The following is a 14,783-nucleotide window of genomic DNA, read 5'->3' on the forward strand; positions in this document are numbered from 1 at the left end:
ATTCACAGTTCTGATTAAGGGTTTTCAGCTCGTAACATTGACTATTATTACCTTCCATAGATGCTGCCTGACCAGCTGAATTCCTTAAGCACTTTGTGTATTGCTCTAGTTTTCCAGCTTCTGCAGTCTCTTTAGTTTAACATGCCCTCCTTCGCTGCTGATCCAGACTGACAGCCATTTAATTTAAAATTCTCTTCCTTGCTTTCAAGATACACAAATGGTTTCACCACTATTTCCACCCTTACCTTCTCTCGGATATTCTCCATTCGTCTGTACTAACAATCCATTTTATACCTTGCTGTTCCATGTCTTGGAATTGATTAACTTGATAACACTCCTGGGAACTTCCTTGGGGTGCTTTTCTATGTTAAAAGTGCAATATACATGGGATATTGTCATGGGCCATGGCCCACTCCACGGTCCGACACAGAAAATAGTCGTCGAACACGGCGTCGATCGGGCAGACAGCATGTGGGATGAGACGCCCGCTCCCATAAGCTGTAAGAATAGCAGTCCAACCAAGCAATCACAGCCAGTAGATTGCAGGGGTTCCAATCCGGGCCTCCGTAATTGGGACAACTAATCAGCTGCTGGCCTCACTCAAGCCACGTCCTGGTGGTGACACAGCCAGCTGCCTATAAAAGGCAGAGCTGCAGCCCAATAAAGTCAGTGTCAATTACACTCCCTTGGTGTGTGAATCTTCTTTCTACCTCGAGCTATAACCATAGTGACCCCACTACAATATATTTGTTCTTATCAACATGAATCACAACTCACATAAACTACAAGATTTACCAAGACAGTAGTTCAGGAAAAAGGATTTGATCAACTCTCTGTAATAGCAATTGTAATTGTAATTCCATGTTCTAATCTATGCTCTAAATTCATCTCCCTTGTCTGTAATAATCCTTGCATTGAAAGAAACACATTTTAAACCCTCCAAATGATTCTGCTGGCTTTCTAGGCTCACACACTCACTACACATTGCAACAACCCTTCCACCATCTACTCTATCCTCTACCCCCTCAATCGGCTTACCATCTCTGCAAATAAAATTTTGATTTTAGTGGAGGTGATAGAAAATAATACCCAATCTCTTAATTAAAATCGAGGCGTAGCTGAATTACTTGAAAATTTTAAAAACACGTGAGTGATGGCTGAAATGGTGATCATTTGTCTCCCTCAGTCTTAGCACTAATTTAATTACTGGTCAAAAATCAAAAGTTGCGCTGGGGGTTAAAAATGTTTTATGGCACATTAAAAAAACACTGAAATCATACAACTGGTGTTCAGCAAATTCTTACGTTTCAATGCAGAAAATCAATGTCAGAGGAATTTAGTGGGTGAGTCGAGCTGTATCGGTGGGAGACTGATGAAGGAAATTGGCTAGATGAAGGGTGACACCCAAAAAGGGTTTTTCCCGCTCACACTCCTCAACCTGCCCAGTTTCTTTTGAGGTTTACAAACTGCCCCCACCCCCACTAAACTCAACTACCAGCTTAAGCAATTCCCTTACTAATCACAGAGCCCCGATGGCAGAGGGATTGCCAAAGGAGGTGCATGAATGGGAAGAGAAAGTTTGTAAACCACTGTTTTTAATCGTACCTTATCGACTCGTTATGTGCAGTTTCAGAACTCCAAAGGAAATGGGCAGTGACGATTTTTCTCAAGCAAAACATTTCGGCAACAATTGGGTCTGGGCCAGTGGTTCTCTACCTTTTTCTTTCCACTCACCTACCACTTTAAGTAATCCCTATGTCATTGGAGCTCTGTGATTAGTAAGGGATTGCCTTAGGTGGGATGTGGGTTTGGGGGAGATGGGGAGGGAGGGAGGGGGGGGAGGAGGGGAGGAGGGGAGGGAGGGGGGGAGGGAGGGAGGGAGGAGGGGGGGGGGAGGAGGGAGGGAGGAGGGGGGGGGGAGGAGGGGAGGGGAGGGAGGGGGGAAGGGGAGGGAGGGGAGGGAGGGGGGAAGGGGAGGGAGGGGGGGAAGGGGAGGGAGGGGGGGAAGGGGAGGGAGGGGGGGAAGGGGAGGGAGGGGGGGAAGGGGAGGGAGGGGGGGAAGGGGAGGGAGGGGGGGAAGGGGAGGGAGGGGGGGAAGGGGAGGGAGGGGGGGAAGGGGAGGGAGGGGGGGAAGGGGAGGGAGGGGGGGAAGGGGAGGGAGGGGGGGAAGGGGAGGGAGGGGGGGAAGGGGAGGGAGGGGGGGAAGGGGAGGGAGGGGGGGAAGAGGAGGGAGGGAGGGAGGGAGGGAGGGAGGGAGGGAGGGAGGGAGGGGGGGAAGAGGAGGGAGGGTGGGGGGAAGAGGAGGGAGGGAGGGGGGGAAGAGGAGGGAGGGTGGGGGGAAGAGGGAGGGAGGGGGAGGAGGAGGGAGGGAGGGGGGGAGGAGGGAGGGGGGGAGGAGGGAGGGGGGGAGGAGGGAGGGGGGGAGGAGGAGGGAGGAGGAAGGAGGGAGGGGGGGAGGAGGAGGGGGAGGGAGGGGGAGGAGGAGGGGGAGGGAGGGGGAGGGAGGGGGGAGGGAAGAAGGGAGGGGGAGGGGGGAGGGGGGAGGGGGGGGAGGGGGGGGGGAGGGGGGGGGGAGGGAGGGAGGGAGGGGGGGTCAGTTTGAAAAATCACTGCTTCTCCTGAAGATTTTTTTGTTTGCTCGTGTCATATTTTCCAATGTTTTTCTCTCTCTCTCTATGGGTTAACGTTGTCTCCTCTCCTCTCCTCTCCGAGCAGTCAAGGGTGAATCCTGCAGCGACCACCCGTCCGACTTGTTCCCGCCGTCCACCTCAGCGGGAAAGTCGGCCAAAGGCCCCGTCAGTCGCCTTTACGACACTTTTACGACCCAGCGGGCCGTGGTCGCGCGACCGGCCGGTTGCCAGGGAGGGGGTGCGGCGCTGCTGGCGCATCGAGCTCAAGGTGGCCGGCTGGGATGGACGTCGGGCGGTGGAAGAGACCGCGCCAGTAACGGTGGCCGAGAGGATGGCCCCGGTCCCCGCTCACCACTTCTTTGGTCGCCTGGAAAGGTCAGCTTTAAATAGGGAATTTGCGTGCCCCCCCCCTCTCCTGATAATGAAAGAGGAACTGCTTTCCGGGGTATCGGTTGGGGGGGTGGAGGAGGAGGAGGAGGAGGGGGGGTGGAGGGGGAGGAGAGGGGGAGGAGAGGGGGAGGAGAGGGGGAGGAGAGGGGGAGTGGTGGAGGAGAGGTGGAGGGGGGGTGGTGGAGGAGTGGTGGAGGAGAGGGGGGTGGAGGAGGGGGGGATGGGGGGAGACCTATTGCCAACCTTTCAGTTTAGTCCCCACCTTTCAGATTACTCCCCACCTTTCAGATTACTCCCCACCTTTCAGATTACTCCCCACCTTTCAGATTACTCCCCGTGGAAGACCCCGCTTCCTTGCCCACGCACACATTCCTTGCTTTTGGCCTGACTCTGCAGCATTCTTCTGCCTTGCTCTGTCCCTGCAGCATTCTTCTGCCTTGCTCTGTCCCTGCAGCATTCTTCTGCCTTGCTCTGTCCCTGCAGCATTCTTCTGCCTTGCTCTGTCCCTGGATTTCACTGGCATTTCACTGGCAAGGATTTCACTGGCATTTCACTGGCAAGGATTTCACTGGCAAGAAACAATGGACAGAATGGGTTTACAATTCCTTTTATACATTTTAATAATGGCTTTTTCAATCCCTATACATTAAAGTCGCATATTAATTTCTCAGCCTCATCAAGTCAGGTAATAGTTTTAATTTTTAAAATTAATCTTGTGATCCATGCCATACAGTTTGTTTTCAAAGAAGTTAATAAATAAGTGTTACATTTTTGTCAGTTTTTTTTGGGGGGTGGAGATGATATTCTGGTCCATATTTTCTTGTTCCTTTGTTTTCTTTCATATTTAATTAACTTTCTCAAAATTCAATGATGTTATTCATGTTATGTAACCCCCTCTGTTCCAATACTGTTTTTATTAGATCAGGTATATAAACAGGGAAAAATAACAGTTGTATTGACAAAAAAACTGCACGTGCTGGATGTCTGAAATGAAATTAAAACCAGCAACCATGGAAAGAGAAGCAGTCAGTGTTTCAGGCCCAAGACCCTTTGTCAGAACTAATGAAGAGAGAGAAAAAAATTGATGCTGCCTGTCCTTCTGAGAGTCTTTAATATTTTCTGTTTTCCTCATATTTTGAATACTGTGCCACAAGTTTTATTTGACAAGAAGTGGGGGGGGGAAACAAAAGAATATGAGGGTTAAACTTTTACTGAGGCAGGATAGAAGAAAGATATGAATTTACTAAAAAGTGTGAAAAAAAGAGCTAAGGTGGTAAATAGCAAATTAGAATTGAAAAGGAGCAAGGCAGCTAGAGAGAGGAGTTTGTTTTGCAGCAAACAAAAATAGACAATGTTATGAGAGAGGGAACAAACAAAAATGCAATTTTACTCTGACAAATGTAAAGTATTAAACTTTGGGAGGTTAAACTAGGTCAGGGCTTGACCTTGGTAGGGCCTTGGAATGGTAGAGCAGAGAGATCCACACCACAGGTACATATTTTCAGAGTGGTGAAGAAGACATTTGTTGCTTATCGGTCAGAGCATTGAAATCAGAAACCTGAGAAAGCATGTTACAACTGTATGAGACATTAGTGAGACAACACTTGGAATATTGTGCACAGTTTTGGGCATTCATCTATAGGAAAGATCTCATTAAACTTTGAAGGCCAAGTTTAAAAAAAAAAACACAAAAATATTCCGCTTGAGTTATAAAGAGAGGCTAGATGGGTTAGGACATTACTTCATCGGCATGACTTTGTAAAGGTTTATAAAATCATGAGGGGCATAGATATGGTGAATAGTCAAAATCTTGACTCTTATCTGAGGGAGGTATGGGAAACTGAAACTAGAGAGCATAGGTTTAAGGTGTATGGTGGAATAACCCGCTGGAGGAAATGGCATAGGCAGGTAGAATCGCACATTTAGAAGAGATTTAGACAGGTATATGGATTAAAAAAAAAACATTTAGAGAAACATGGGCCAAATACAAGCAAATGAGACTAATTTTAGAAGACAACTTGATTGGCAGAGACATGTTTGGCCATAGGCCCTGTTTCCATGCTTTAAAATTCTTTGACCAAGATATGATATACAAATTGAGAGAAATTAAAAGTAGTTAAACAAGAAAATCTGCACACTCTGGGGTTGAATGCAATGCATGAAAGTACTGGATAAACTCAGCAGGTCACGCAGTATCAATGGGCCTGAGTCCTTCATCAGGAATCTGGAAAAAAAACTGGTAGACACCTGAATAAAAAAAAGTGGGGGAGGGGAAAGGGGAGGAGCACAGGCTAACAGATAAAAGTTAACAGGTGAATAGAGGTAGGAGGGTAAAAGAGAAAGAAGCTGAGACGTGATATGGGGAGAGGGCAGAATGTTAAGGAGGGCAGTTCTGACAGGAAAGTGGAATAAGCCAAAGGAGAAGTTACTGAGGGTGAGTACAAGTTCTGCCAGGCCAAGAAGAGTGATAGTGGTTAAGTCTGTTTTTAAGAGGAAATAAAGATACTTCTTTATGGGGAATGGAGGTGTAAAGGGACAAGATGTCCATGGTGGAAATGGGGCGGTCCAGCCCAGGGAATTGGAAGTTGTCAAAGTGATGGAGGGCATTCGAGGTATCCAAGATGTAGATTGGAAGGGACTGAACCAAGAGGGACAAAAAGGAGTTGTGGTGCACTGATACCACTTCAGTGGGACAGGAGCATGTGGAAATAATGGGTTTACTGGGCAATTGGATCTACTATTCTTGGGTTAGTGATAGATCCAGGCAGTATGGCATTGGGAAGCAATGAGATTTTGTGCTGTTGAAAAGAGATTACTGGAAGTGATGAGGTCAGTGATAGGTTGGAGACTAAGGCCTGATTTTTCTTCCTATTCAAGGGATAAGTAAGAGGAGATTCTGAGAGCTATGGTCTGGCCTTGGAAAGATAGAAGTCAGTGGGCCAGACTACAACAGCACTCACCTTGTCTGTGGATTTGGTAGTGAAGTTGGGATTGGTGCGGAGACAATGTTGGGTTGTGCATTCTGAGGGAGTAAAATTGGCATAGATAAGTAATTAGGACCTCCTAGTGGCCAACCATTTTAATTTCCTCTACCTCGGGGAGACTGGACACAGACTGAAAGATTGTTTCATTCTCTTTCCTGATCTCACTAGCTTCCATAACCTCCATGATAAATATAGAACAGAAGTGTTAATTAAAGCTTGCCCAATACTGTGGCACCACACTGATCCTTAAAGGGACATTGTCTCCCTAATTACCCTTTTTTCTTAGAATATTTATAGATTCTCAGGATTCTCTTTTATCTGCTGAAGATATCTCATGTTTTGATTTTTTTAAAATTTAGATTGGCTATGAGGTGACGTTACAATTTGTGGATGATGGGGGACAATTTAACATACGAAGCTGAATTAAATGGTTTGATAAAGGAGGTAGGTTAAAATAGTATTGCTGTTTTTGCCTGTGAAAAGATTTTCAAATTGAATTCAAACAATTAGCTAAATTTGTCCTTCCAATATTGAATTGTGTAAAATTGTTGAATAAAGATGTGATTAAACCTGTAACAGAAAACCAAGTATTATCCATGACAGTCGAATGCCCATTGCACAGGTATAATTACTGATGAACAACCTCCATATTCACTGAAAATGAATTAATACAGCGTGGAGTCTCATTTTCATCGGGACATTTCTTACATAAACCAAATTGTAAATGAGACTAGGTTATTCACTTTTATAAAACTTTATCTTAACCTGTTTGTATTTCTCACTCAGTATTTAAAATGTGCTGATTTTGAAGAAACTGCAAATATATTTGATAAGGAATGCAAAAACAAGGGAAAGACCATCCCAAAATCACCAGTGAATGTTGGCCAAAATTTTAAGATTTTGTGCATTCAGGTAAAGGCAATATTTCTTCATTTAAACAGTTCTGGAATTAATATTACATTTTCAAATATACTTGAGAATATTTAGATAATCTTCACTTTGAAAAATATCACTTGGAGTGTGCTTTAAGGTATTGATAATGAGATTACATTTTTCTTTTAAGTATCATATTTGATAATTTCTTTCTTCTAGTCTTATTTTAGTTGGTATGAGAACCCTGAATTTCCATCAAATTTATTGTCTCTCTCTGTTAATGTATCCTGGCCTGCTGGTCATGTCCCACAGTCCTGGTATTTTCAACCTGTAACACGAGCAAAGAGCATAATGTTCTAGACACCTCAATTAGTGACAAATCCTTCCCATATCTACCCTGTCAAGCACTCTTAGAATTTTGTGTTTCACCCAGTTCACCACCCAAAGTAACCACCTCTCACACAAACTACAATGCATTTACTCACTCAGGCTAATTTGACAACATCTGTCAAATACACAATTTTTCTGTCAAAATGGGCTTGGGCAGTAGGCATATGAGAAACCCACTTCATTATGTTCCCTTCATTTCATACACTGTGCTGACCTTAGAAATCTATCACCCCTCTTTCTTTATCACAGTTTTAATTCCAGAACATCCTACCCAATGACATTATTGGAATACTTTCACCAGAATAATTATAGCAGTTCAAGAAAGAAACTCTATATCACCTTCTTGATCAGTGAACCAAAGTCAATAAATATTGGTTTTGTCAGTAATGCCCATTTCTGAAAATCAATGACAAATGAACTAAATGATGGTCAAAGGACTCCAAAGCACAAGAACAATACTTCTTTTGAAACAGGTTATCTTCAGAATAACAAATTATTTTTAAATACACTGTAGTAGATAAAAATGTTTTGCTTTCTCATTTTACATCAGAAAGATTTACTTGAAGCATTTGATGATGGAAATAGAAAAGCATTCTTCAAACTTTGGGAGCAACAGATTTTGCCTCATGTTCGAGAAAATGATCAAATGCTTTATAAACTGGAATTTCATCTTCATGTTCATTTCGCCATCTATCCTTTGAGGAATGCTGGAGGAAGGCCTGTAAGTCCAATGTAACCTGATTATTTTTTTAATGTTTGTTTAATAGATTTCCCCCAAATTTAGTGAAGCAGTGCCAAGCTATTACAGCACCGGCAACCCAGGATCAAATCTTGCACTCTGTAAGGAGTTTGTACGTTCTCTTGTGATGTGCGTGGGTTCCTTCCTGATGCTCTAGTTCCTCCCACCCTCCAAAGCCATGCAGAGTTGGTAGGATAATTGGTTATTTGGGTGGCATGGGCTCATGGACCAGAAGGGCCTGTATCTATACTTTTTTTTAAAATTGATGAATTTTGTTCTTAAATGCCCATATCTTTCCTTTGCATGTGATTGAAAATATTCATTTTGAAAATTGCCCTTATGGTTTGTATTCTTGGCTCTAACTCCTCTTTATTAGGTGATATAATTCTTTTTTTCCAGCATTCATTACATTATTGGTTGAACCATTTCTTTCAGGAAGCATATTATTTTAAAAGTTATCACAACCATAAGGGTATTGCTTTGGCTTTTTTTTTCTCTCCAGCTCACTCTTTTGATTTAGTGCTTGAGTTGAATAATGTTTATAGGCCACAAAGGGAGTATATTACTTTATCCTGTTCTTACCTTTGGACTGTTTAATATTGGGAATATTTCATCTCAAAACTCTCATTTTGAAAAGTATTTCTCAAACCTAATATATTCAACTTAAACAGTTCAAACTTAAATCACAAGTTTAAAATTAACAAAAATATTTTAACATCTTATTTCTGTGATGCATATTTGAATATGTTTCATTGCTATGGTTGATTGTTGCTGCTTCTTATCTACATTAGGGATATTTATCTCTTAACATCTTGGCAAGTTGATTTGTTATTGTAAGCAGTGGATTATGCTGAAGTAACAAAATCTAGCATTTTTCCTCAGTGCATTGTGTCCAGTAGATGGTGCTGTCCTACCTTCACCACATCTTTCCTATCAGTTTCATTCTATCATTGAAAAATTCAAGATTTCTTTTCCTGTAAGATGCTCACAGATTAAGGGATGTCAAATAAAGACAATATCTTGGACTCTGTCATACATGAAATTGTAGTAATCACTTGTGAGAAAATTCAGTAGGCTGCTGATCACGTGGGATGAGAGAGATTGGTGGAGATTAGAGTGTTAAGAAATTGGATGACCATTAGGTTTTCCTTTTAAAAATATACCCCTAATGTATGACAGTAAGATTAGAATCCAAGATCTTTCCTGTAAATGTCAACCTGTTAAAGTCGGCCCACGCTATAATAAAACAAAGAGTAAAATCAAAGAGTCTACAGTCACTTCTTTATTGACTTATACTAGCATGAGTGAGGAATACAAAGAAAGAGTAAACAGTGCAACTCATTCCCTGCACAGAACCTCACTCAAAGCATACAGAATATTCATCCTCTTTTTAAACTATTTCAAGCAAGTGCCTACAGGTGATTTAATTAGTTTTACACAGCTGGCGATTCCCATTATTGCAGCAATATATCCATTATTGACGGACAAGGTTGTTTGTGCTGAGTTGGCAACAAGAGGATGTTCTTAATTAAGCAATGTATATATTATTCTTGCTGCCATACTGTGGGTGTTCTTTTTCCTTTTTTCCATGGTTTATCATGCAATATCCTTGGTGGTTTTAGTTATTTTCACACAAGCACAGAAAAAGTTAAAATGCAAAGCAGTTATGTTTTTACCTAAATCATTAACCCCTTGCTGTACATATTAATTCACAAACCATGAAAGATTTTACTTTTTTCATTATTTTTATCTGAAAAATGCATGGTAGAATTTGTGTGGTCAATTTTCTGATAGTCATATCATTCATAATTTAAGGAGCTCCTGTACCTACTGAGAGCATGTTTCTCTTGTTCACACAACTTTTGAATGATGCATAAATTTCTTAAACCTTGAATAGATAAAGAAAATCAGAAAGGAAATTTGTGGTGGGCTGCTGTAAAATGAAGTAGTTGACTAAATGGAAGATTTCTGACTGCATCTCAAAAGTAACTTAAGCCTGGATTAAATAAAGAAAATGTTTGTACTAAATTGAACTATGGTTAATTGAACTCCATCTTGAAATGCCAATGTCTTTTCAACAGGACAAACATGATATGGAAGAAAGAACTTCTCACTTTAAAACATACCTGGAGACTAGAGGAGCAGCATTAAGTCAGACCACAGAGTTTTTGCCCTTTTATGCACTCCCGTTTGTTCCCAATCCCACAGTACACCCCTCTTTTAAGGAGCTTTTTCAGGTATGAGCAGCTCTTTTACTGTATGATTTGAAGTAACTTGTTACTTTTGAATATCAATGATTTTGCATTTTTCGGGGTATTTTAAATGGCTTGAGTCTCACAAATGAGAAATTTTCCCATTGGAACCTGTGAAATGCAGAATGAGTAATGAGATGTTATTGACATGTACAAAAGTATAATATAGATAGCATGAAAATTCTCACTTGCTGCAGCCAAACAGGTATGAAAGATAAACAAACCATAATAGTATACAGTAGTTTCTCCCCCCCCCCCCAACTGCCGTCCCACCAATCTGCGGGGCAGATGTTCCAAGACCCTTGGTGTGCTGGAAGACGAACAAGTTTTGGTTCAAATTTATTATCAGAGTACATACATGACATCACGTACAGCCTGAATTTTTTTTCTGTAGGCCAAGCAGAATTTCTATTTGTCGGTAGTGTAAACTGTACTCAAGAGAAAGATACAAAAGAGAGAAATTAAAACAAAGAAGGAAATGTAAACAAACTGTGCAAATACAGAGGTGTATGATCCAATGATCAGTGGGGGATCAAAGGTGAAGAGGGTGAGCAAATATAAATTCCTGGGAGTCACTATTTAGGATGAACTTTCCTGGATGAAACACACAAATGTCATTGTGAACAAATCACATCACCGCCTCTACTTTCTCAGGCATTTGTGGAGGTTCAATATGACATCAAAAACCTTGGCAAACATCCACTATGTAGTGGAAAGTGTGTTGATCAGTTGCATCATGGACTGGCATAGATGAAAAGCCTTAAAAGGTAGTGGACACAGGTCCATACTTCACAGACAAAATTCTCCTCACCATTGAGAAAATCTATGGGAACAGCCTGTAAATCAAGATAGTCTGCTGTTACATGGGAATGAACCATGACAAAGACCCTTGCATCCTTCTCCAAAAACTCTGAGCAAATCAGCATTATTCAAAGAGGAGGGCTACTGTCTCAAATCTGTCACAGACATCTTGGGTACAGGGTGCATTGTAGGTGATATTTCTGAGGAACAGAGTGGATCTGACGAGGAGGGTTCATCTCTACCAGCCAAGCCAAGTTATGGTGCTTGTTAATTGCAATGAGGCATTCAGCCAGATGAATAGGACCATCTACTCAGAAAACTACCCCACAGTATCCATCAAGTCCTTGTCACTCAGTGACTGCACAGTGATGAGCACTGCTGTTAGACTTGCGGTCAATGCTGTTTGGATGGAAAAACTTTCCACAAAGGATGAGTAGTGTGGCAATGTCCAGCTGTCTGGCATATTGCTTGCAATGGGGCTAGGTCCATCCTTCACAACACTTGGGACAGGTAGAACTTCAGCACACTTCAACACTTGGTGCCCTTGTGCTTTGGTTCTACGCACAACCTGATGCAGCCACGCACGAAAGTAATCATCAGGATGAGGGCCACATTGGGTGTGCACATGCCCCATTGTCTGGTGACTTGTACATGGCATTCCTTGGGACCCTTTCAATTTTGGATCCCTGTATGAACTGGAAAACTTCTCTGGTGACCGCCAGGGCTGAAATGCAGGGGATGGGCCACACCTGCGGAACGTGGAACAATACTGAGAACACCTCACACCTGATGAACACGTTTATCCCAATTATTAAGAGAGAGTACTGTTCCCACAGACCCAATTTCTGGTGGGCAATTGTTTTCTGCTGCAATCCCCAGCTCCTTCATTTAGTTAGATCTGTCTGTGAAGGGGATGACGGACAGCTCAGACCAGTTACTGAAGAGCATTGCCTTGCTCTTTTTTCTTCATGTTTACCATGGTGCCCGGTGCAGACTCAAAATGGCTGGAGATACTGATCAGTCTGCTGATCAAGTGTGTGTCTGAACAGAAGATGGTGACGTCATCCATGTACAGGGAGACTTTCATCTGAGAGCTTCCACTGCATGGCAATGTCACCCATATTTTGCCTTTTTCCTTCCTGATCAATTCATCAAGGGCTCTATGCAGCATGTTACGAGCCCAGAGGACCCCAAAACCCACCAGCAACAGAAATGGTGGGTTTTAAGTTACCAAAAATAAACAAAAGTTGCTTTTAATTATCTTTAAAGATGAAAACAGAATCAAACTTTAACTTATCACTTCACTTAATTAACCTAACAACCCACTTCTAATTCTAAGCGCACGTTAATGTAATGTGTGTGTAAGTTTAGAAAAGGTCTTTGATTCACAGTCCGATCTTGCTTCTCATTCCTCCAAGTTTACTGGTTGCTGGTAATTCTTATTCTGTTCACAGAATTTAACATTTATGAAGTTCACCAGGTATTGATGCTTAAAAGGTAAATGGTTACTGCTCAGGGAGGTTCTTGTCCATTTTCAGAGAGAGATTTCTTGTTTGCTGGACACCCACAACTGATTCCTTGTAACCAGCCACTTCAGTGTCTTGCTGAAGAAACTTGCCCCGTCAGGGTTTTCCAGATGATAACCTCTTTCATGTCACCACAGAGTTCCTTTTTGTTTCCCTTATTTCAAGTGAAACATTAGGCAGCCAGTCCTTTCCTCTTGCATGAACTACAAGGGCTTTGACCAGGCTGAACTAAGCACTCACAACCTGTCTTCCAAATGGGGGTTTCCACAAGCTTGCCAGCTTGTCCTGTTCCAGTCCCAGCTCCTGCTGGCAGCTGACTGTCAAACTGCAGAACTGTATTTTCTCTCTCTCTCTCTCTCTCTCTCTCTCTCTCTCTCTCTCTCTCTCTCTCTCTCTCTCTGAGAGAAATCCTGTCTTACTCTCTCTGCTTGCAAAAGCACATGACCCTCTCAGAACAGCAAGTTCCACTCCAGATAGCCTATGGCTCTGATGAGTTCTTTCATCTGCTGCCTTTTTGTAAACAACAATCCATTAGTGAAGTTTCTTGGGCACTCTCCAAAGCTTTTGCAAAGCCTGTCTAGCATGAGCAGAGCTCCAGTACTTTAAATGAGATTTGTTTTGAAGTGTTTATATGTGACCTACACTTAAAAAAAACCTGCCCCAATTTATCTCCCAAAAACATACCAATATACAGTACAAACACAACATAATCTGTCACAAGCACACAAACAAGACAGGAGAGAATGGCCAACCCCACCTGACTCCAGACTTGATGGGGAAGCTATCTGTTTCTTTTCCATTGATTTGAACTGCATTATGGATGTCTGTGCAAAGCAGTTTAATCCAATTTTAGATTCCCTTCTCAAAGGCTATTTTCTGGACAAAAGCCTTTGCTCTGCTACCCTACTGTCTAGTAAGGCTGTGGATCACAGATATTCCTGTAAGAACCTTTTGGAAGAAGATGAATGAGCACATCTTATCCTGCTCCATTAGGTAAATTCTAGATCAGAAGGTGATCTTGGCAGCCTCCAAGACTTTTCATTTTGGAGTTCCTCTCTCACATCCATCCCTCTCAGCTGCATTGGACAAGTTGCTACAGGTCAGTCTGGAGTTGGCACAATTCCCTCTGTGACTTGCTCTACTTCGTCACTTCCCAGTTGCAGTTGGTGCAAGAGAAAACAAATGTAATTTCAGTCATGCCCAGATGGAAAATAAGTGGTTGTTTTGGTGGGCCCAGACTAGTTGATGGTTAGGGTTAGAGTAGTATAGGGAGGTTCAAGAGTCTAATAACGGTTGCATTAAAAACTGTTCTTGAACCTAAGATGCTGTACCTTCTGCTTAAAGGCAACAGTGAGAAGAGGTTATGGCCAGGGTGGTCTCCATCTAAATGGAAACATATGCTAGCAAAAGCAATATTTTCCCTAGAATACCATTGAGATACAATGATTCTGGTGTCAGAGTATTTCTTTTCTATGGATTTTCTATAATTTTGTTGAATGTCATTTTTATATAATTTTCTATGAACACTTAAAATCTGAGAAGATATACTGCCCATTTTCATGATAATTGAAAGCCACATTAATTTGTGATAACTTCTGGAGACTATGAATATAACCTGTACGTGAAGAACAGGCGTGTCAACATTTTTTCATTGAAATGTAGAAAAACTTTGCCTTTTCAGTATTTATTCATTCTTAGCATTAACTGATTGTCAACAAAGTACAAATACTTCTAGTGAGACAATAATTTGGTGCTGCAAACCTTCCAAAGTACTTCATAGCCATTAAATTACATTGGAACAATTGTCTCCATAATTTTGAACACCTTGTGACCTCCCAGTGGCCAAGCATTTCAATTCCGAGTCACATTCCCTCACTCAAATATCTGTCCATGGCCTTGTGTACTATCCAACCCAGACCACCACAGATTGGAGGAACAACCGCTTATTTTCCATCTGGGCATGCTCCAGCCAGATGGCATTAATATTGATTTTTCTGCTTTCAATTACATCTACTTGCCTTTTCTTTCCCCTCCTCCTTTCCTGCCTTTCCACCCACCTAGCTATCCCCTCCTCCCCCTCATAGCTGCTGTCTCCTCCTTCCTTTCTCCAGCTATCCCCTCCTGTCCTTGCCACTCCCTTCTCCTCCCCCCCCCCCCCATTCTTTTGTTTGGACACCTGCTGGCATTTTCTCATACTT

At 42.4% G+C, this 14,783-nt stretch overlaps 1 protein-coding gene across 6 annotated transcripts in view; it reads left to right on the forward strand.

The window, feature by feature from the left end:
• Positions 1-2,683: 2,683 nt before the first annotated feature.
• Positions 2,684-14,783, forward strand: part of LOC138742532 (lisH domain-containing protein ARMC9) — an 83,768-nt gene continuing 71,668 nt past the window's right edge. For 2 of the 6 annotated variants that reach the window (XM_069897063.1, XM_069897067.1), the window contains exons 1-5: positions 2,685-3,005; positions 6,364-6,448; positions 6,791-6,916; positions 7,818-7,988; positions 10,088-10,243. In XM_069897063.1, the coding sequence (XP_069753164.1) occupies positions 6,395-6,448; positions 6,791-6,916; positions 7,818-7,988; positions 10,088-10,243 (507 nt within the window). In that variant the 5' untranslated portion in view covers positions 2,685-3,005; positions 6,364-6,394. Of the gene's footprint in view, positions 3,006-6,363; positions 6,449-6,790; positions 6,917-7,817; positions 7,989-10,087; positions 10,244-14,783 lie in introns of all 6 variants that reach the window. The other 4 variants (XM_069897066.1, XM_069897064.1, XM_069897065.1 and 1 more) reach the window with 4 other exon arrangements.

This window comes from Narcine bancroftii, chromosome 9 (genome assembly GCF_036971445.1).
Source record: "Narcine bancroftii isolate sNarBan1 chromosome 9, sNarBan1.hap1, whole genome shotgun sequence".
In the NCBI taxonomy this organism is placed as follows: Eukaryota; Metazoa; Chordata; class Chondrichthyes; order Torpediniformes; family Narcinidae; genus Narcine; species Narcine bancroftii.